This window comes from Wyeomyia smithii, chromosome 3 (assembly GCF_029784165.1).
Source record: "Wyeomyia smithii strain HCP4-BCI-WySm-NY-G18 chromosome 3, ASM2978416v1, whole genome shotgun sequence".
Classification (NCBI taxonomy): Eukaryota; Metazoa; Arthropoda; class Insecta; order Diptera; family Culicidae; genus Wyeomyia; species Wyeomyia smithii.
In genome coordinates, this window is record NC_073696.1 from 16,187,556 (window position 1) to 16,210,352 (window position 22,797).

Consider the following 22,797-nt stretch of genomic DNA (forward strand, 5'->3'; position numbering starts at 1 on the left):
CAAATTTTTTCATTGTTTATACATAATGTTTACCGGAACTTGTTCCGGCAATCTCCCCAGAACCAGATAACCGACAACAACCAAATTCAACAGAAACATACAGAAATGTAAGATCACTTATTTGGCGGTTTCAAATTGGTTCAGTTAATTCGAGTAAATTCATGAACAAGCTTAGGTGCCGGTGTTACCCCCAAGGGGTGCCAGTTTCACCCGCACTGGTTGCTAAACGTCGTTTTTATCTTGGTTTCAAAATTTCACTATTCCTTGTAAAATAACAGTTTGAAAGTACTGAAAGCTTTTATATCTTGTAGAATACAACCTGGGCAATGATTCTGTGAAAGATATATACCCCTAACACTTTGGCAGTTGAACATTACCGAGAATCTCGTTAAAGCTGACAGGTTTTTGATTTTTGCCTTTACAGAATCTCGGTGTTTTGATGTATTACCGAGATCTCAGCTGTTGAAATCTCGGTAATTTATTTTTCCGCACTCGGTGATAAAATCTAAGTGTGTAAGCGGCTTTATCCAATAAGACCAGTAGAGAGACTTGGTCGTTTTGACAGTATGCGTCTAAATCGGCGAATCCTCAAGATTTTTCCGAAGACATTTATTGAACCTGGCATCGCCATTTGGCTAATCGGCGATTTAACGCAAAACTAAAAGCGACCGTGTAACTTCTGGTTTTGAACTTTTCGAATTTGAAATTGTTTCCTGTTGTCATCGTAGGCAAGCATGGAAATTTTCACTCACTACCAATATTTCATGCAACTGTGTTCTTTGATTCATCAGGTATCGTTCAATAGTTTCCACTCGCGTACAAGTTTTCCATAGAAACGCTGCTGATTGTTTTTCGCTTATAAAAGTTCCGAGTACCATAGAAGGAGACTGAATGATACAAACACGACAGTATTTATTGTAACCAAGTTCACTTGCATTCAACGGTATCGCGAGAATCTTTGAGATTTTATCGCCAGTGATACAAAATTATGAATCCAAATGAACGTTATATTGCGTTCAACTGTTTGCTTGCCGGAGCAAGTAGGTATCATCAATGCTTACGGAAATGGTAGCATGGTGCATTAGCATGCGATATTTGAAATCACTAGGAAACATCGCGGTATATCACGGTGAAAGCACGACGTGGAGTAGTCGAATTACGCCTGCAAGCAACCAATATTTGAAAGAATCATTGCGATCGCTCGAGTGCAATCGTTTACGATTCTTTCGTGAAACACTCGCTATATGTTGCTAGCTCCACCTAAACCGGGCAATACTGAAACAAAATCATCAAAGGTAGCTACCATATATTTCTTTGCTATAAGTTGTCTCTTGCATGCGTGAGAATGTGTACCTTTTAATAGCGATGGTTTGCTGGGATTGAAAGCTTATGGATAGCAAGTTCAGAAATGATACTTGAATGATTGTTATGCGACACGATTTTTTCCATCCTTGCTCCTAACATCAAAAGTTCTTTTTTTTCTTCTTAATTTTTTCACAACTTACTTTAACTTTTTTTTAACCTCCTCTAAACTTTTTTTCAACTCCTTCTTACCTTCTTCTAAACTGCTTTCCAACTTCTTCCCTACGATTGCTTAAGTGCCAACAGCTTTTAAAATTTCTTCAACTAGTGTCATCATCAATTGACGGCGCAGTATCATACTGTGAAAGTTTATGAAGGGATATGTACTCAGTAATGTAAGGTTGTTTTAGAAATTTTTACTAATTGTTTCGGTTCATTCTGCACCCCCCAAAGCGTGTACCCCCCAGTTGACGCCACTGAAGATACATGACACTTGCCGTATGCAGAGGAAAGTCGAACTTATCTGTACACTAAAAATTGGCCTTAACAAATCTTCTGATATTGGTTTGGTTTTTGCTTACGAAAGTGAAGGAAGGAAATATTTTTGCTTTTGTTTTCACACATAAATTGACAATTGCATATAAGAGTTCGCGTTGGTGGGAGCAAATTAGCTGGCATCTCTATCCTAATTGCATTGCTCCTGTTGTTTTGTTTTTGCTTTGACCTGTTTTTGTTTTCTCCTCATTTCAATTACCAATGTGAATGTCAAACCATATCATCTCACTGTACTGTGAACACCAGAAACGATATCCGATTATCGGATTCCGATATCAGGTTATATGCGACGTAGTCTGGAAAAGGCATTACTTGTGTCAGGGCCAATTTGATGATGACTACAAGGTCATGGAATAGATGGGGAAAAGTGAAACAATTTCTGCAGTATCCTTGTACGATGCTGCCATCTAATTCTGACGTTCATCTGTTGGATTATGCAGACAAAATTTAATCGATTTTGCTGATAACACAGGTAAACACAAGTTTTGTCCTACACTCAGAAAAATGTATTATGTGACAAAAGATTCCAAAAAATAGTATAATAAAATGAAACTAGGTACACTATTCTTTCTAACCTAGAATTTTCCTGTTTAATTCTTATTTTTTAAAGAATATTGCATTTAATTATATAATCCATACTTCGTATATTTTTTTTTGTTTGCCTTCATGTTCAATATAACTTATAGCAAGGATGACTAGTCATCTTAGCCTTTTCACCATAGATGATATTATATTAGAAGAATGAAAACCAATGAAGCATTCGAGTTATATGTGATAGACTTGAATCTATTCGTATCGTTTCGACTGTATATGGTGCAAATGATGCTTCGTATGCTTGACGAAGAGTAAATTCCAAAGGATGTTATCTTTTGCACCATTCTATAGTTGTTTCCGTATAGCAATAGTACTTGTTTTTTTTTCTGTGTGTAGGGCTCAAACTGGAAAAAGTTAAAGATTATGGGTTCTCAAATAAGATTATTTAGTCCCTAGATAAGTAATGTCGCTAGTGTGCCCATTGTATTCGGGGCAAATCATGTTGCACAAAAGATCCCATGCACTAGAGTCGATTTGTCGCGATTCGAATTGAAAACTGCTTTGAGTATCATGATCTAGTAGACCTGCCTCTTTTTTGAGCCTTGTTATGGGCAAAAACTGCCAAAAGAAAAAGCAGACTACACTGAACCAAATTGCTCGCAGATAAATGTGTTATCATTGCTTGACTTTAGCTTTTAACGATTGTATATCATTTTAGAACTGATTATCACCCTTTGCTTGCGCAGTTCATACAAACAAGGGCAACACTAAACAGTTAAAATGATTGTTATTAACTATGGGAAAGATAATGGATGAGCACATCGAGAGTGAAACGGTGTGAAACTGAATCGTAAAACAGTTCATGTTTGGATATGATTTCCTTAACCCATTCCCGGCGGAGAGTAATCAGATTTTACCTCGAAAATGACCTTCAAACTCTTATTACTCAGCAACTACGCGTACAATTAACACAAACTGGGTTGCGTATTGTAGATTGATCTGTTCTCAAACCGTATTTAATAGTTTTATCGTTCAAAATATCAAGTTTAATTGTTAAGTTGTAATCCAAGCTCAGATGTCAGGTGATGCCATACGGCATCACCCGCCGGAAATGGGTTGATGGGGCTGACATGGATGATTTTCTTCTACATATGCGCTTGAATTCATGTTGTAAATCATCGACAACTATCACTGCAAATATAAATGCAAAATTTTTCATTGATGACATTTTTTTTTACAAGTGTGCATAGCGAATCATATTATTTAATGTGAATTATTAGTGCATAGAGTATTTCCTATTCCCTTTTTAAATTTCATCCGTTCAGTGTAACGACGTTTGACGTTACGTTCCCAAGCAGATCGACTCTATACATAACCTGTAAAAATCCAGCGACGCCAACGACATTCCTTATCTAGGGACTAAATAATCCTATGTTCTCAACCATTGGTCAACATAGGAGCGACGAACGCGGCGGACAATTACTCTGGAGCTTTCCGACGCACTTTCAAATAAACTAGGGACACCACAATTCACAAGAATGGCTAAACCGATGAAGGAATGAATTAAACAATCAAAGAATGTATTTTTTTTTTTTCTTCACATAAATCAAAGAATGTATTCTACATATTAGCTGAAAATCTTACGACAAGTAAGTGTCGCTAATGAGACAAGTTGGACTTGCAACATTAAACCGAAAGGTAAGACAGAAAGCCTGACTAACGGAATGTGTGTTAAACTCAGAATCCGGAAAAAGTATCAGGCAACTTGAAATAACTTTGAAACAGTATCTTGATTTAAAAATGTATAAATATTTTCCGATTGATTTTATTTTACTATTCTATAGTTATTATCTTGAAATTGAGAGGAACATTGACCTGTCTTACTCTACAAAATAAAAGATAACTCAACAAAAAAACTGGGAAAAAAACTGAACAAAATTAGAAAAGTAACATGTTACTAACACTATGGTGGCAATGACATGGAGATCACAATCAAGAAACGGAAAAATGTGCGCTCCCCACACTCGAACCGGAGTGAAGTAATAAGAGATTAAAAACTGCAGCGAGAATAAATTGACTGCGGAACTACAGAAAAGGATATTCCATTCATGGCTTCACCTTGCAGCGTAACACTCCGCTTCAATTTGGCGGCATGCAACGGCTCAATTTGTTGAATGTCGGTGCCTAGTCTGGGGTGGTGCGCCCGGGCTCCGTGACGGAAGGAAGCACTCAATAATTTATGCTTATCGATTTTTGTTTCATCACTCTCGACTTGAGTCATTCTTGATTCCCGTATCCGTAATGTGCAGCGCACATACGGACGCACGACCATGGTGCTGCAACGGGCGACTGTCACGGAAATCAAGGGGAAGCCCATTTTTCCAAATGGCACCTTTGGCGAGAGTTGTGCCACAGGCAATGGCACCCTACTCGCGGCTACCTTGCATTGCGAAGTAAACATTTTCAGAGGCACACTTTCATCAAGTTTTCTTTTATGGCACAACAGGAAAAAAAGAAACTCCTACACCATTTTTATTTGGAAGTTGAAGCAGCTTTCGAGTATCACGTGACACGAGTTTCTGTACTGAATATCCTTGCAGGAGTGATGGAGCGGTATCGGAGTCAAAAGAAACATATTTCATGTCGTTATTAAACAGCAAATATTGAAAAGTTTTCCCGTTCTGTTTGTTGGCTTTGATTTTTTTTTTCTCATGCACCACATTTGTAAGTATCGGAACTCATATCTCGAAGGATAATTCAAACATTCCCAGTTGTGAAAAGATTGTTTACTCTTAGTTTTTCACCATCGCCGTTGCTTTTGGAAAGTGTATCAGAACATTCCCGGTAAAGAGGTAGGGAGAAGGAAGTCCATGTATCGACTTTGATTTCGCAAGTACAACTTCAACTTCGTTTCATATGTTGAGTCACGTGCTGTAAGCTAGCGTCTGTTTCGGTCAACATATCTTGTATTTAAGTAAAAATGCTTTCATCCTCTGTTCAATAATGCAGTTTAAAATTGCTAGCATCGCATGAAAGTGAATGATTGTTTATGTTAGGAATAAATCCAACGAACGATTTCTTACTAATGAAAAATAGAGGGGAAATTCCTCTCCAATCAGCAGTTTCTTTCAAGTTTTGTAATAACAAAAATGTATACTCACAGAGCCAATTTGCATTTCTTATATATCCAACATCAAAGTACAGTAAACAGTAAAAACATGGTACAAGTTATTGGTGATAGCTGGAAACTCAAACACTTATGGATAACATAAAAATACTTACCCCCACGAGTGTTTTGATGTTGTGCAGCGCATCCTGGGCCTTGAGGGCCGCTTTTCGTGTGTAAAACGTCACAAAACAGCACCCTGGAAGAGACGAAAACAGAGAAGAAAGCACGATAAAGCATGGCACAGTTCAGACAAAGACGATTTTTTTTTACTTGTTTGTTTGGTGAGTGTTTGTTTGGTTGTGTAATGTTCTAGACATAAATTTGTATGACACATTTACTCGAATGGAAAAAAACAAACGGATATGACATTGGAGTATTTCGGAGGAGCTATTGAACGACACGTGCACATAATTCATTGGACGAATTGACATTACATCGATACCGTTGATAGGAGAAGTATTGTGAATCAATCTCGGTAAATATCTAAAACGATACTCAAATCACAGACTAACAGATGTGATACTGGAGTCTTCGATCGCTACAACACAAAACCGGTTATAAATCTGCATTCAAAAAACAGTTGTCACGCGACAATACCAATTGGTTATGCAATCTTGAAAGTTTTTCATGAGTTTCCACTCTGACACATGCACGTACGTTGGCGCTGCTGTCGAAATAGAGAGATTAATGCTGCACCAGCTACACGCAGAGAAATGACGGTAGTTTAAAACAATATCTTTGCATAATAACTTTTACGGATTATTAATTTTTAAGGTAAAAAATATATTCCATTCAATCAGTTAAACTTTCTGTTTATCTCAACAATATTGACGGTAGATGCTACTAGCTTTTTTAGTTTATATTTTGTTTATTGTTTCAACTTACAAATATTATTGCTTCAACAACACATATCCGTACAATCTACAATATTTCTGTTCAACTCAAAAATATTTCTTAATTATATCTAAAAAAATTCAGCGTGTGTACTCTAGTTGACGCCACTCTATTTATAGTATCTCTAAACGAAAACCGCGTCAACCATTTTTAAATTTCAAAAGCGAGCGAAAATGTCTGATGCGGAAGAAAAAATTGAAATAGTGGAATTCGAGAGCACTGTTGACGAGGAAACCGCTGAATTAGTCAGTTTGTTAGAAAGTTTTGGAGTGGCCGATAACGTTATTAACAAATTTTTGGGAAAGTTAAATTAATTTTCAAATTGAGTTTTATTTATATATTTTGTTCTAGCAAACCAGTATACAATCGAAACACTGAAGTTCGTTGAGCGTAAGGAGATTGAAGAGCTCATTACACAGCCTTATCTTGCGGAAAGGACTAGATTTATTCGGGGACTCAACGATTGGCGGAAAGGGCAGGTAATTTTTATAACGAGGAGTATAGTCGTGAACATTGATCAACCCATATATTTTTATATTTGTTAGAATCTTCCTCTTTTGTCTGGATGCACGATTGTAGCAAAGGCTACTTTTCCTTCAGATGAGTCCAAAGTCACAAGAGAGAACTGCACAACTACGTTTTTGTTGAAATCATCCGGAAAAGGATAAGCTGTCTTGAAAAAATACCTTGAGTTCCCATTTTTGTCAAGAGCCGACAAAAAAGAATATTACGCAGATCGTGGTAGATGGGTTCAAGGACCGATTCTGTAAGCTGTCTCCATCAGAACTGGAACAAAGAGCAACGGAGTTAAAGAAGCTGTTTCCAAATGAACCACAGGTATGCTTTTTTCAATGTTTGCCATCAAAAATGAATCGATTTATTTTGTAATTTTAGGAAGTTTGGTATCAATCGTCGTGGAGTACTAATAATGCTGGTCGAAGAATCAAACTGAGAAAGCAAGCGAAAGGAAAACTTTATGATCGTAATATTAATTACAAACCGATCGTTTTCAATGAGGCGGCTTTTCCAGTAAAATCTGATTGTGATGTATACTCCTCAACAACTGAGATAAGCGATGAACAAGGTATGCAAGCTAGTTCTTAAACCTATAGTTCGATTTAGCTCGTTCTTATAATACTTCCATTCTTTGTGTAGTGGAAGGAGAAGTAAGGTATACGAAAATGTAAATTTAAAAGTATAAAAGCACTGCGTGAGGAGGTTTTAAGATACCGATTAACAGTTGTCTTTTGTAAAGAGGTTTAATCAGCAAACTCAGCGTAGATCGGTTTCTTTACCTTTTGCAGTTACAACTTTTCAATGGTTCATTCTAAAGCCTGTAGTACACTCTTTGTCTAATGGTCAAATATTTGACCTTCTGACATATTGTTGTTGTTTGCCCGTGTTTGCCCCATGTTAAAATCGGAGAGTGACAAATAATTATCTTTGACCAAATTTTTATCTGTCAAAAAGAGACAAATATTTGACGCTAGGTCAAAGAGTGTACTACAGGCTTAAGTAGGAATACATTTAAAAAAGATGCAACTGTAAACTGTGTACATGCAGGAAACATTAATTACGCAACGAATATTAGGTTTACGGGGTGTTAGCCATGAGTTGCACTGACACATATTACCTAAACGCATATAGTAGGCAAAACTGCATAACGTCGGAGTGAGCAGGTTGTTGAAAATGTACAAACATTACGTAACCTAATATATGAATGTATTAGGTTCCCTAACGAGATTTGTCTAAAACCACATTTATTCATATACAGCTGTGTTCAGAAGAATAGCAGTGCACGTTGTTTTTCATACAAACTGGGCAACTTTGTCATAGTGTATCTGTTCTCTTTTGTGCAATTGAGCTGAAAATACTCTTGTGAACTACAAATATGCTGTATTTTCCGATGACAAAATATAAAATTCTTTGAAGCACCAACCGAAAATTTAAACACAGTGAAATTGTTCAAAATAATAGCAGTCTTTGATTTTCACATTTCTGTTAAGTTTGGCACTGTACAATTTCACAGTCTTTATATTTCCATTGTTAACATGTACAAACAATTTGAACATTTTTGAAATATTCAAAGTACAGAAATCTGGAGACTAAAAACTGCTATTATTTTGAACAATTTCACTATGTGTTTAAATTTTCCGATTGGTCCTTCAAAAAATATATTTTGTAATCGGGAAATTCAGTATATTTGTAGTTCACATGCGAAATTTCAGCTCAATAGCTCAGAAGAGAACAAAGATACAGCCTGTAAAAGTTGACTAGTTTGTATGAAAAACAACATGCACTGCCATTATTCTGAACACAGCTGTTAATTATATTTCGAAATATTCACGAATAAAACATTCACACTCCTTATTTCATTCTGAAGATTTTTATATTCTCTAGTTGCAGAATATCAGCAAGTCAAAAAATGGATTATCCACAATCAAGATGAGTGGGAAGAGTTAAAAAATAAGCGGAAGCAAACGTCTCGGTTGAGACTATTTGAACTAGCGAAAAACAACATTACTATTTCGACGAGTACCATTCTTTTGGAGTATTCCGTATTACGCAATCACCAAGCATATCAACTTGTGCAGATTGCATCGGTATCCGGAAAAGGAAAAACTTCTTTTTGATCGTTGGGACCAGTTCGTCTCGGGTCTTCGTCCAATTTTGGAAATCGAGGTCAGTGATGTAGAAGGGAAAGTTCTTCTTAATCGGTTAAGGAATCAGGAAACAACGACTGGTAATTAAAAAAAAAATATATCTAAAAGCACCTAAATAATTATCATTTTAGATGGTGAAGGCCTCCTCACAGTATTACTACTGACCCACATTCTGCCAAGTCCTATGTTGACAGTCTCGCAAAAGCGTCGCTGGAAACCTTCAATAGTTGAGTCTCGTGAAAGTGTGATAGCTCAAATTGAAAGTTTATCGGAACTACATACCACTTTGACGAAACATTTGAATGCCTGTCGTGATAGAGGAATTTGCGGTGTGGAATAACGAAGTCTCATACAAGTTGTCAAGCCTACCGAAGGCAATCGATGTCTGTATTAAGCTGTACAAAACCTATGACATTGAATTTCCCAAGCAATCATCGTTGATTTGGAACCTGCTAGCCTCGTTTTTTACGATTTTCAAGCACCAGCCGATCAAGTTTCTATCTCGGCGCTTTGCTCATCTATTCATAATCATCTATCAAAATCATGATTCACTGTATATCCCCACGATGCACTTGGAGCAATAACTCACTTCAAAAGTTTTATGTTCACCTTAACAAACACCACGATAATCTCCAGGTTTACGAATGCAATGTAGGTAATTGCTCCAGAAAATACACCGTGAAGCATTCATTTTATCGACATTTCAAAGCGCACTGCCGTAAAACATCCATTTTGAAGACAACAGAAACATCTAATTCGAGCTTAAACGATTTTACATCTACTAATGCCGAAGAATATTATTCAAACATAGATGATGAGCAAGTAACGTATGCATCGTTTTCCTCAAATTCAATTGATGCACAGGAACAACCACTTGAGAATTTGTTGTACATGGATAAGTTGAATGCTCTAATTGAAAAAATACAAACGTTTCTGTAGACTTTAACCTGAAATATCTTAATGCAACTACAATTCCACGGAAAACTGTTTTTGATATTCGAAAAGATATCAAATCTAAAATCATAGATCTATTTTCTGAAGCAATCGATATAATGACATCAATCGGTATGGTGACTGAAGAGGGTAAAAACATTTTAAGTAAAATGTTCTCAGCAGTAACAGAAGTAGAGTCAGAGTATAAGCATCTTGCAAGACTGAAAGAGCTTAACCTTTATGTTGATCCGAACGAATTTGTTATCAGCAATGAGCTTTATCCTGGTATGGTACATAATAAACAAATAATGGATAACAATCCCGTTACAGGTAGTTAATTTTCATTACATATTGATGAAGGTAATTCTATTTGTATTTCATTATAGGCATTCTACTGCCCATGCAATTCACTTTGAGGAAATATTTGGAATCGACAGGAGTCATGGAAACTGTTATTAAGAGTATCAAACCCTCAGGTGACGGTTTCATTCGAAGCCTGTTGGATGGTAGAATTTGGAAAACGAGGACTGCAGGTCTAGAATCAAAGATTGTAATTTCACTGAACCTATTCTTTGATGACTTTACTACCACCGACACCGTCTCACCTCATGCAGCGAGCACTTCTGTATGCGGGATTTATTGTTACGTCGCTTGTCTAACGTTTTAACGAAACTAGAAAATGTCGGCTATGTACTGTTAGAAAATAGAAAAAAAATACAACAATGAACAACTATTCAGTAACCTTGTAAACACGCGTAGCGAGTTAGAGACAAGTGGCCTCAGCATTAGTTATAACGGAGCAAATTTAACAGTTTATTTTATGTTAGGATTGTCTGGTATGCTAGATATGGTAGAATCTGCACGAGCCAATTTTTACTGCAGGTTGTGTAAACGAAACCGCGAACAGAGAGAAAGCGATACAGTCGAATACGAAGATAGTTTCAGAACCGTAGAGAATTACCAGGAAGATCTTTTGCGAGATGAAGTATCGATGAGCGGCATAAAAGATAACAGTATTTTCAATCGAATCCCATCTTTTCATGTAACTTTCAATGTTTACTTCGATTTGATGCATGACCTTTGGGAAGGTGTGTGCGTGTATGGGTTAGGTCATTATCTTAACTATTTTATCAAAACTAAAAAAATGTTTACACTTGATGATTTGAACTACCGAAAGAACTTATTCGTTTTCGGAAAGCTCTACTCAGCTAACATTCCAGATGATATTAAAGATGTCAATATTTCTAAATGCAAATTTAAAATGACAGCAAGTGAAGTAAAAACACTTGTTACGTTTCTCCCTCTTATCATAGGTAAATTGATGCCTGTAGATGATGTTGTATGTAAACATTTCTGCGTGTTACTCAAAATATGCCACATTTTAATGCTCCGTGAATTTTTACCAGAACATTTATCCCTGCTAAAAGAACTTGTAAATTTTCATCACACGCAATATATAACCCTGTTCAACGATAGACTCAAGCCAAAACATCACAACATTGTACATTACGCAACGTTTATTATGTGCTCAGGTACACCTCGTCATCAATGGACAATGAGGGGAGAGGCAAAACATCGGGAAGCCAAACAATATAGCAGAGTAAATAATAATAAGATTAATCTATGCAAATCACTAGGAATTAAGGCTAGTTTAAAGTTTGCTTACAACGTTTTTAATAATTCTTTTGTTTCGACATCAATTGATTTATCCCAGTCCAAATTATCGGTCATGAGTTTGAACTGTGAGCATAGTGGCCTTCTAAATAAAAATTACAAAATTGATATTAACTCTGTACAATATATTGATAAATTTAAGAAAAATTGTTACGAACTCGCAAAAGGCGCTATATTTTACATCCGACAAAATAATATGGCGAGTATTTACGAATTAGAAGATACAATACTCGACAACGACGAGCATCTTGTTATGATATGCTACAGTATTCACTCGCGTAACTTTGATGAACATTTTCAATCTTTTGAAGTGTATAAAACATCCAAAAGAATAGTCATTTCAAACATAGAAAATATAGAAATATGCATAATAAACTTGCACAAGGTAGACGATAGGCTATATCTAAGACAATGTAATATTATAAAAATAATAAATGTGTAGCGATTTATTTCATGTTAATTTATTTGCAAAATAAAAAGAAATCACAAACCTACCTTTTAACTTCTAGTCTTTATATTTATTATAGCTTAAAAATAGTATTTTTGAAACAACAATATTATTTTCAGTTTTAAACTGATTGCTGTTGTTGAAGCAGCCGTATTTTTTTGTAATTCTAACAAATAATATATTTGATCTCGTAATATTCTTACTGTCTGAAACAATACAAGAGTTTTTTCAATATCAAAATATGATTTATTGATGCAATACTAATATTCAATGGAATCTACGTATGAGCCTTTTTAGAAACAACAAAATATTTATTAAGAAATAAGACATCAGATTGTTAGAAATAAACTAATATTCTGGTAAGCCGTGAGACTAAAATAAATATTTTTGAATTAATCCAATATCTTTTCATATGTACAATTTATTTCTCTGTGTGTAGGGCAGCTAGCCAAGTATGATGACAGTTCTACAAGGTATGCCACATTTTTATCTATCCACGCACACAAACGAATCTCGTTATAAAAATTTTCGTTTTTTGTATGGAATTCGGAACATTTTCGGAAATTTCTCGTTTTATGTTGTTTTACATTTGATTTTTTTGGTTGGAGAGTGAATATCCAGTTGAAATACACTAGAAATTGATATTAATTTAGATTTAGTGTGAAAAATTGCGACAATATGTCGAAATAAAATATATAAAAATGCTATATTTCTAATAGTTGGAGCATAATCTTAGTCATTGTCATAGCTCATGACTTTGGTTACTGTATGAAACATAAGCGACTCTATTAGAAGCGCTATTGGACTACAATAAAAAAACGAAAAGTGCAAAAAGGTTACCGGCGAATTGATGAAAAACAGCATATTTTACCTAAACCGCAGCATGTTTATGTATTCCCCACAAATAAAACATGTTTCAACATCATTTCTATAACTTTTCAGGAAAGTATGTTTTATAAGTTTAGTTTAAAATGCAAATTCAAATTTCATACAAAATTGGAAAATGTTCATAACGATCACTAATACTAATGCATCGACGTGAATAGCATACCTTGTAGAACTGTCATCATACTTGGGGGCAGCTAGTACGTAACTTGTGTGAAGCAGTGTTATCATCCGGAATGTTGGTACATGACCAGGGTGACCAGCTATTGATTTATGTGCATCAACAGATAAACAAAATACCGCAGACAGACGTCCAAGCTGAGCTCCAATCTTGTGTAAAGTTTTTTGTAGTAGCAATTCGTAACCAGATAGCGCTACCAGTTACGCCAGCCTCGTACACCAGCGAAAAAAAATGTATTGTAGCGATAAGGTCACCAGGCGGCACTAGTGTACAAGTGATTTATAACGCAATTCTCTTTGAAAATTTACACAGAATTTTCGATGGATGTTGTTCTTGCTTGGACGTCTGTCTGTGAAAATACTTTACGATGAAGTAAATTTGCCAGAATAAAAACCGAATTTATTGTCAAACTAATTTGAACTGAAACAAGTTCCAATTACGAAGTTCAAAACATATCGAATCAACTTCGTTACGCTTTCTGTAGTTCAATCTCTTTTTGTTAGCCGAACAAAACATCCAAAAATTTTCCACCCCGTTGCAGCCCAATATATCCATCGCCGTACGAATTAGTCGCTTAATTAGACACATGATGGCGCATCCAACCTCTGCTAGTCCAACACAATCTCGAACCAGAACGGCAAACGTTCCGTCCTCGTTTCCAGCTATCGGGACTGTATAGACGATGTGCGGTAAAAACTACCGGCTTTTGTTATTGGTCATTGTTTTTGTTACTGCCACCGAAGAGATATCGGTAAACTATCCCCAGACAACCCTACGGCCCAGACCCCGATAAGGCGAAGCAAACAAATCGTCATAGACTGAACCGAAAGTCGCTCTATATCGGTGCTAGGAGAAAACGGGTGGCATCGGGGAAAATCAATAGCAAACACTGATTCCGAAGGACACTCGGAGCAGCTCATGTGCTTTTGTTTTCAGCATGCATTGCTTGCTCAAAGAATGATTGGACACGTATATCCTTTGGCTTGAATCGCTACCGTTAGCCGAAGAAAGACCTCGAGGATTCCGGTTGTCTACTCACATCAGTCTGACGGGGTGTGAAGCTCTGTGGTTTGTTTTTTCCCCCTCTTGATAGACTGGACTGAAACCTTTTCTGGGGAAAACGACAATAGTTTCCGATAATACCTTGAATCCGAAGTGGATTTTTGTTCATCCTTTTTTCAGCACCGGTAGCGATTGGCTTAGACGTATCTAATTGAGACCAGCGGTTTATAAGAAGGACGATCCCACATTGGTGAGCTTTATGTGATACAGGGACTGTCCACCTCGATTGAGTGAAAAATGAATATGATGATGTCAATTTCGAAGAAATAACAATTACTGGAATCGAAGTGTCGACCTTCGTTGATTCGAACCGCTTTCGTAGCGGAATAATAATTTGAGTGGGAACTGGTCGTAATATTAAAACATTCGATTCCGAAAAGAGAATATGATAACCACTATTGAATCGTGTGGCGAAAAGCTGGCATTTTTAGCGAATGACGTACTTGTCCCGATCCCCATCCAGATTATCTACGGTCTGAATGAAGCTGTCATTTAAATGTTCGAATGGCTTCATTGTCCTGCAGAGAAGCATAAAAGCCGTAAAGTTACGTACACCACAAAGTGCTATCAATAATTAATCCTCTGTCCTTCAAAGTTATTTCATCGAGTGGAAAACTACCCAAACTTCGCCGGTTGGTAAGTAACCTTTTCCTCGTACACTCATTTATAATTACTTCCCAGGAATCTTCTGCTCCGGCTCTTGGAATCAATAATTCAACGCAACCTCAATTATTTGCCCCGGCCACGGATGTGCATTTCCGTTCTTATGCTTTGTTGCAGAGCCAGCTTGCCAGCTCGGGCAATCTGCCACATTTGCTGTGCAGTTCGCTAACGGCCAGCGCACTGCGGTTCAATTATTCAAACTTATTGACGTGGTGAACTTTTGTTCGTAACCACCACGCAAAGATATCAACGAGGGCGGAAAAGAATTTGAAAGAGAGCTTCCAATGGCTGGTCTTTTTTCTTTTGTCGGTGCATTGCTTAAATTTTTGTATGTTCTCTTAGTACAAGAAATAATTGTTGAATCATTATCGTTTTCGTAAAAAACTTGGTACACACCTTAAATTCGACCCAATTGATGTTTAATTTGTAGTAAGTAAAGGGTGTCCACGATGAAATTGCCACACCATGAAATTGCTCTAACTTTTTAACCGTTGGGTAGAATTTAATGAAAATTTGGGTGGATTTAGTTCATGGTGCATTATTTATATCCTGCAAGTTTTAAAGTCCTGTGATCAAAACTCGCGGAAATGGAGTCGAAAGAACAGCTCGTGCGTGATAAAATCACGAGAACAAGGATCTCTCGCATCGTTCCATCGCTAAAACGTTGGGAATCGCGAATTCCACGATGTCGCGAGTGATTAAGCGGTTCGAGGAACGATTGACCACCGACCGGAAGCCCAGAAGTGAGGGAAAAAGTATTCCGTACAACACCAAAAATCACAACCGCGTAGTTGGGGCCAGCGTTGCCAGGTATCCAGATTTAGCTGGATTATCCAGATTTTTGAACATGTATCCAGGTAGACAGCTTTGATGTCCTATTATCCAGATTTTTCATGGATGATCCAGATTTTATTTTATCTGTTCCGCAAAAAGGTCATCACTTCAATTTTGGCGCGAAATTTTGCAATTTTGTCACCTCAAATTTTGCGTATCTCAAGACTTTTATCCGAAAAATTAACCTTTCACCCCACGAAATGACCGCCAGATTTTTTCCAGATTTTTATTTTGCCTTTTCCAGATTTTAAAAAAAATGACCTGGCAACGCTGGTTGGGGCCTTCAACTGAAACCCGAACGCCTCCGTTCGGGATGTGGCTAAGAAGCTGCACCTAAGCCGAAGTTTTGTCCAGAAGGCCAAAACTAAGGCTAGGCTTCAAACGTTCAAGGTACAAAAGGCCCCTAATCGCGACGAGAAGCAGAACAAGTCCGCGAAAACCCGTGCCAGGAAGTTTTACCTCAACATGCTGACGAAAGTTGATTGCTGCATCATTGACGACGAAACATATGTGAAGGCCAACTCCAAACAGATCCCCGGCAACCTGTTTTTCACGGCCAAAGATAAGTTCAGCGTTCCGGAGCATGTCCGCACTGAGAAAATGTCCAAATTTGCGAAGAAATTCCTGGTTTGGCAAGCCATTTGCACGTGCGGGAAGCGGAGTGCACCTTTCGTGACCCAGGACACGATGAACGGACAGGTGTACATGAAAGAGTGCCTCCAGAAGCGGCTGCTTCCTCTCCTGAAGGCCCACAACGTCCCAACAATCTTCTGGCCGGATTTGGCCTCATGCCACCACTCCAAGGACGAGCTGAAGTGGTATGTGGACAATAAAGTCAATTTCGTGCCGAAAATGTTCAACCCTCCCAACACTCCGGAGCTCCGCCCCATCGAAAAGTACTGGGCGATTATGAAGCAGCACCTTCTTGAACAACCTAAGGTAGTGAAGATAGTCGAGTAACTGAAGAAAGTATGGGTTTACATGCAAAACACGGTTGATTCACAGGTTGTGCACAATCTTAAGGCCAAGGTGCGGGCATTTGCGTATGGACTGTAAATAAAATACTAGTAAAATAGTAAAATGAAGTTTAATAGTTATTTTTCAATCCCTGAAAATTTGATGGCAATCGGATGAAAACTCGAATTTTGCGAATCAATTTTGTGTGTGGCAATTTCATCGTGGACACCCTTTAAATTGTAAATATTTTGCTCTGTGTTATTTTTGCTAGTTGTTTATTTATATTGTGTTTCAAATATTTTTATTTTGTTTAACATAGATTTAAGCTTTACTAAACTTACCAACCTAAACAAACTAAATAACCGTATAATTAGGCAACGATAAGATGCGAAAAAAGAAGGGAATGTTTTGTTGACGTCTGCAAGTCCGTGGATCCTCGCCGGTTGACAATCTCTGGAAACGAAAGAGGCCTCTGGAGCCCACCCCGGAGCGTGCAGGTCAGACGTTGGGGCTTTAGACATGGTTCCCAAGAGGCCATCGGAAATCCTAGAAGGCGGCCATTACTTGCGGGTGTTCACAAAAATAAGAACCAATATGTACCGGAAAAATTGCAAAGGCAAAAGATGGCAAAATAGTCCGCACTTAAATTTTTCAATCAGCCAACCGTGCCCAACCCTGATACAACGCCACCCGAATTTTGGTAACAGAAGGAACTTTACGAATTAATTTCATTTTTGTCATATGACTTACATTTTAAGTTTAGTAAAGCTCGCTTCTAAGCCTAAAAGTCACACCTTCCATTCCCGTTCATTTTCGCATCCTCGCAAATTGCATACATTGTCGCTTTACTAAACAGAAGGAAATTGTTGTCATCAAGCAGATTACATTTTATAATAGATCATTGCACGGTGCCGTCACAAAAAAGAAGAAGAACGAGATTTGGAAGCTATTGCTGGTTTGTTTACATAGACTTGTAAAAGGACGCAAACCTTGGAGACTTTTAGGACTGTTTCGTGTCTATTACCAGGCAGAAGCCACCATCAACATCTTTTCTTCGCTGAAACGTGGAAGTTATCCAGTTCGGCGGGACAGCGAACTTCAAGACGTCCCAGAAGGTAAACGGCCCTATATCGGAGAAACGTGGAATCGTCAACCCACATTGGTTGACCGTTGCACGGTCAAGGTACGTAACTATCCCCCTCGCTCCTTCATACATCAATGGATCCCAACGCGTCGTCGTGATCGGTACCGCAGCATGGAACGATAAATTCGGAATGGAGAGGTGAAGTGAATCTAGATCTTTCAATTCAAAATCAGAGCAAATCCTTTTTCTGCTAGTATTTCGTTGGTCCGCTTTGCCTGATCAAGATCGGTTTGTATTGCATAGTACAGAGCTAAGACAAGACGCGACAGCTGGCTTCTAATTTTTCTTTTCGTAACGGCCGTTATCCTCGTTGAATTTTTTTTGAACGTTCCACACCGTTGATGCCAGAATGACTATTTTTAACAACTTTTGCAGAATAATGAAAATAAAACAAATTTAAAAAGTAATATATATATATATATATATATATATATATATATATATATATATATATATATATATATATATATTTATATATATTTATATATATATATATATATATATATATATATATATATATATATATATATATATATATATATATATATATATATATATATATATATATATATATATATATATATATATATATATATATATATATATATATATATATATATATATATATATATATATATATATATATATAGGCGAAAATTACTCAATTTTTATTTATTATTTTATGCTCAATAAAGCATACTTCTACTATGAATTTTTTGAAGTAGAATACTTCTCTCAGGAAGTTCGGCTACATAGGGATGTGAAATGAAAATCTAAAACTGGAAAAAGTGAGAAATATGTCCAATTTCAAATGCTAATAAATCGGTTAGTTTTCGATGAATTTACTTCGTTTTTGCAGCAATCGATTAGAAAATCTTCTAAAATTCCTACCAAATGCATGAAATTGCAATTTAATTATTCGAACTATTGTACTATTGAAAATTCTTGAGCCTTGTCAAAAAACAAAAATCGACCTCTGATTGGTCGTTGCACGATTGCTTTCCCAAGCACGGTCGGCATAGTTATGGACCTAGTAAATTGGGAATGCATCATTTGGCCTATTTAAGAGCTTCATCAGATAATAAACAGACATTTCATTTGATATTAAATTGAACTATTGAAATTTGAAAAACACAAATGAATATTTGAAGAGTTAATATTTTCTCGTTTTGCGCTATAATTACGTGTTTGCGTCGCTTAGTGTTTGGCTACGGTCATGCAGAACGCAAATAACGGCGCGATGCGATTCGGCAAGACGAAATGTGTTGAAATGTATAGCTCTACTTCGCCTTAAAAAGAGCTGTACAATTCACCACGGTAAGGCGAATCGCATCGCGCCGGTATTCGCGTTCTGCATAACCGTAGCCTTTGTTCCGTTCCCGTTTAATGATGTCGTATTAAATGTGCATATTACAATTCGGCAGCACTTCAACTTCTCATTTGCACAAAATTTAAAAATATTCAATGAACTTCATTCAAAACATCAAACAAAAAGAAATTACAATACTGCCAATGAACGGTCAACGTTTATTTACTAGAAAAAATGACTGACACGCAAGCAGCCGGGTTATCTTTCTTGTAAAAGTATTCTACTTCAACCTTGCGGTCGTGGCTTTGCATACAACCTTCCTGTGATTTTTCTTCTTAAGTTTCTTGGTACCCCCTGACTTCAACCGAAATAGTAAAAAACGATTAATCAATGCATTTTTAAAGTTAAAACAGTGAAATACATTACTCGGTAATATCATGTACCTTGCAGACTTTTGCATCATCATTTAAGAACAATTATAATACCTAAATTATGACTCTCCAGCAACACTGCGTTACAGTGAAAAGTAACCTCGTTGTATTTTCTACGTGACGATTGCGTTATCGGATTCAGCCAATCAGCAGCTTGGTCGCAATTGGTCGCATGTAACGGTAACCAGCTGTCGTGTCTTGTCTTGTACTTGTCTTGTACAGAGTCCCCCCGGACACGTAACGACCCTGAAAACGTAGGGTGAGTCAGCTGGGCAGCGTGAGGCAACTAACACTTACAAACTCAAGGATAACCAAGCGCGTTTTGCAAAAAACTGAATACTAAAGTAGATGGCGCTGATAGAAACTGTGAAAGGTTTTTTTTCGAAAAAATTATCACAGTAATTTAGTAATTCTGTTCTACCCTGGATGTCTTTTTTCTGTGATTCCACAACAGGAGCAAAACGTCTGTACAAACTTTAAATGCAGATTTCTCGTTTGGCTTTTTTTTGATACATGGGTCAGTTATGCTTCCAGCGCCAGTTTAGGTATAAAAAAGCTATATTTACACGAACTTTTTCCACAGTCGTACGTTTTTGGCTGCACGGATGCTACAGTGGATTCATCGAAACAAGAATAGGAAACATGCGGAGAGTTATTTTACCCGAGAATCATTTGTTATAGCGAATGCGTCCAACGGAAACCATTATACCAGAGACGTCCAACGAGACAGCAGCACAACTGCACATAGGGGGAACTGCTAACAAAAATTGATTCAAAAACTGGCCCCTTTTACAACCTATGAAAGTGGTATAACTAGTATAACGGGGCATCGATCTGTCAATTTGCATTGTGACAAAAAACACTCACACGCAGCACTTGTTCCTGTTAGAGCATCTTCAGCGGTCTATTTTTGTAACAACGTTATGCTAGATTTACCTAGAGACTGTGTTATAAAGAGATACGCAAAGAGAAAAGCAGTAAATATGGCAACCCTTTGCTAATATTTTATTTTAAACAATTCTTGCAACCACATTTATTTTCGCATGACTTTTCATACGCACTAGAAAGTGCAGTGAAATTTCGAAACTTTGTAAGGATATATTACTGAGTTTCAATGCTTGTTCATACAATTATAATAATTTCCAATGCATCACTAATAACATGAGCATGACGAACACATTTTTCGTTGGAACCATAATTGCACGTGATTCACAGAATTAAAACTGATCGCAACACACATTCTGAACGAAAAGTAACACGCATGAGTTTGTTTACTTTGCACACTTGGAGCCTCGATTTGACGGTTCACTTGGAGTTTTCGACCTCACTGTTTGCGTATCTGTTCATAACACCGTCTGTAGATTTACCCAGCGAAACTTAAAAAGAACCAACTAATATAGACCAAATTTGCGTTCTCCGCACTGGTGTTGTATATTTTGTTGTTTTAAACTGCAGACACCCAGTGAATGATTCAATACCCCATGCTATTAGTTTCCCATGAGACTTGGCACATTTTGCAGGCAAACGTGCCTCTTCACACCTACACAAATTCACATTTAGAGACATGTCAAATAAAAATGTGTGCTTCTCTTTTTGGCACACACGACAGCCAGTCAAAACATGGATAGCACCGGCAACGCTGGTTGGCGATGTCAAAGTTCAACCAACGCACACTGGCAAAAATGAACCCAAATTTCCACTAATTAAAAGCCGCTGGGCTGGATATCTTAAATATAGCATTTCTTATGTAAAATTGGTCAACAAATTGATTGGCGATGGTTTCATTTTGGACAGGGCACGGGAAATGGTCTTTTTCGCCTCTTTTCACCCTATTTTTGAGTATTTTTGGAAATATAGACTCTTTCCCGTGCCCTGCACAGAATGAAAATATCACCTATCGATTTATTTGCCAATTTTACATAAGAAATGCTATATTTGAGGTATCCAGTACAACGGCTTTTAATTAGTGGGAATTTGGGTTCATTTTTGCCAGTGTGCGTTGGTCGAAAATTGACATCGCCAACCAGCGTTGCCGGTGCTATCAATGTTTTGACTGGCTATCGTGTGTGCCAAAAAGAGAAACACACATTTTTATTTGACATGTCTCTAAATGTAAATTTGTGTAGGTGTGAAGAGGCACGTTTGCCTTCGCCATGTCAATGACAGCAGTCGCGTTGGGAACGGTTGGCGGCAAAAATAGAAATAATTCTATTTTTGCAACAGCAACAAGCGACGGTCGACCGCTGTGTTCTGATTGGTCGAAAAAGAACGAAACGGAAGCGGTTGACCGCTGCAACGGTTAATCTGATACAGGCCTAACAGTTCCCCGTGGCTCTGTGGTTAGCGATGTCGGTCGGCTAGCTCTCCTACACGGTTGTGATATCGGGTTCGATTCCCGATCGAGTCGAGGAATTTTTCGAGCTGGAAATTTTCTCGACTCAGCACTGGGGCTTGGTGTATCGTTGTACTCAGCGATGCCAACCTTTTTTTATAAAAAGCTGAAAGAATTCAAAATAAAAAACTGGGGAAAACTGGATATATAAATATGAAGCTTTTACATAAATTTATTTGATTTTCGGTTCAAAAATGCTGCACCGTATTATTGCATGTAACCAAAAAGGCTGAAAGAAAATTGTTTACACATGGAGATTATAGTCACTGGCGTACTTGAAATTGAGAAGATTTCGAATAAAATCTTACAACCGAGGCGCATTAATGCACAAAATACTGAAAAGACCATACATGTAATGGGAATAAGTTCAAAAAATGTGCGTCAGCTGTTTCGCTGACGATCTTCAAAAAAACTGGAGATATCCAGGAAAAACTGGAGGGTTGGCAACGCTGGTTGTACTTATCCTACACATGCAAAATGTGCCAAATAAACAATATCGATAACGAATTCTCTCAACTAATCTAGTTGATTCAAATGAAATTGAGTTAATTTCATACAAAATTGCTTCGAAAGAACGAACTCAGTTTTGGGCATCTAGACGTAAGGCTGGATTACACTCTTTGGCTCTGAGACAAAGTGCTGTCAAAATGGCTGCATTGATTGCGAAATTTTTATTTCCTTTCGCTGACTTGAAAGTGTATTTATTCCTACGCGGATTGTGTGATTTGTTTACCAATAGTATCTTACAAAATGAATATTTGATTTCC

At 37.2% G+C, this 22,797-nt stretch overlaps 1 protein-coding gene across 7 annotated transcripts in view; it reads right to left on the reverse strand.

The window, feature by feature from the left end:
- Positions 1-22,797, reverse strand: part of LOC129732407 (CUGBP Elav-like family member 2) — a 575,258-nt gene that overhangs the window by 242,867 nt on the left and 309,594 nt on the right. For all 7 annotated transcript variants that reach the window (XM_055693269.1, XM_055693267.1, XM_055693266.1 and 4 more), the window contains one exon: positions 5,674-5,756. In XM_055693269.1, coding sequence (XP_055549244.1) covers positions 5,674-5,756 — 83 coding nt within the window. The remainder of the gene's footprint in view (positions 1-5,673; positions 5,757-22,797) is intronic.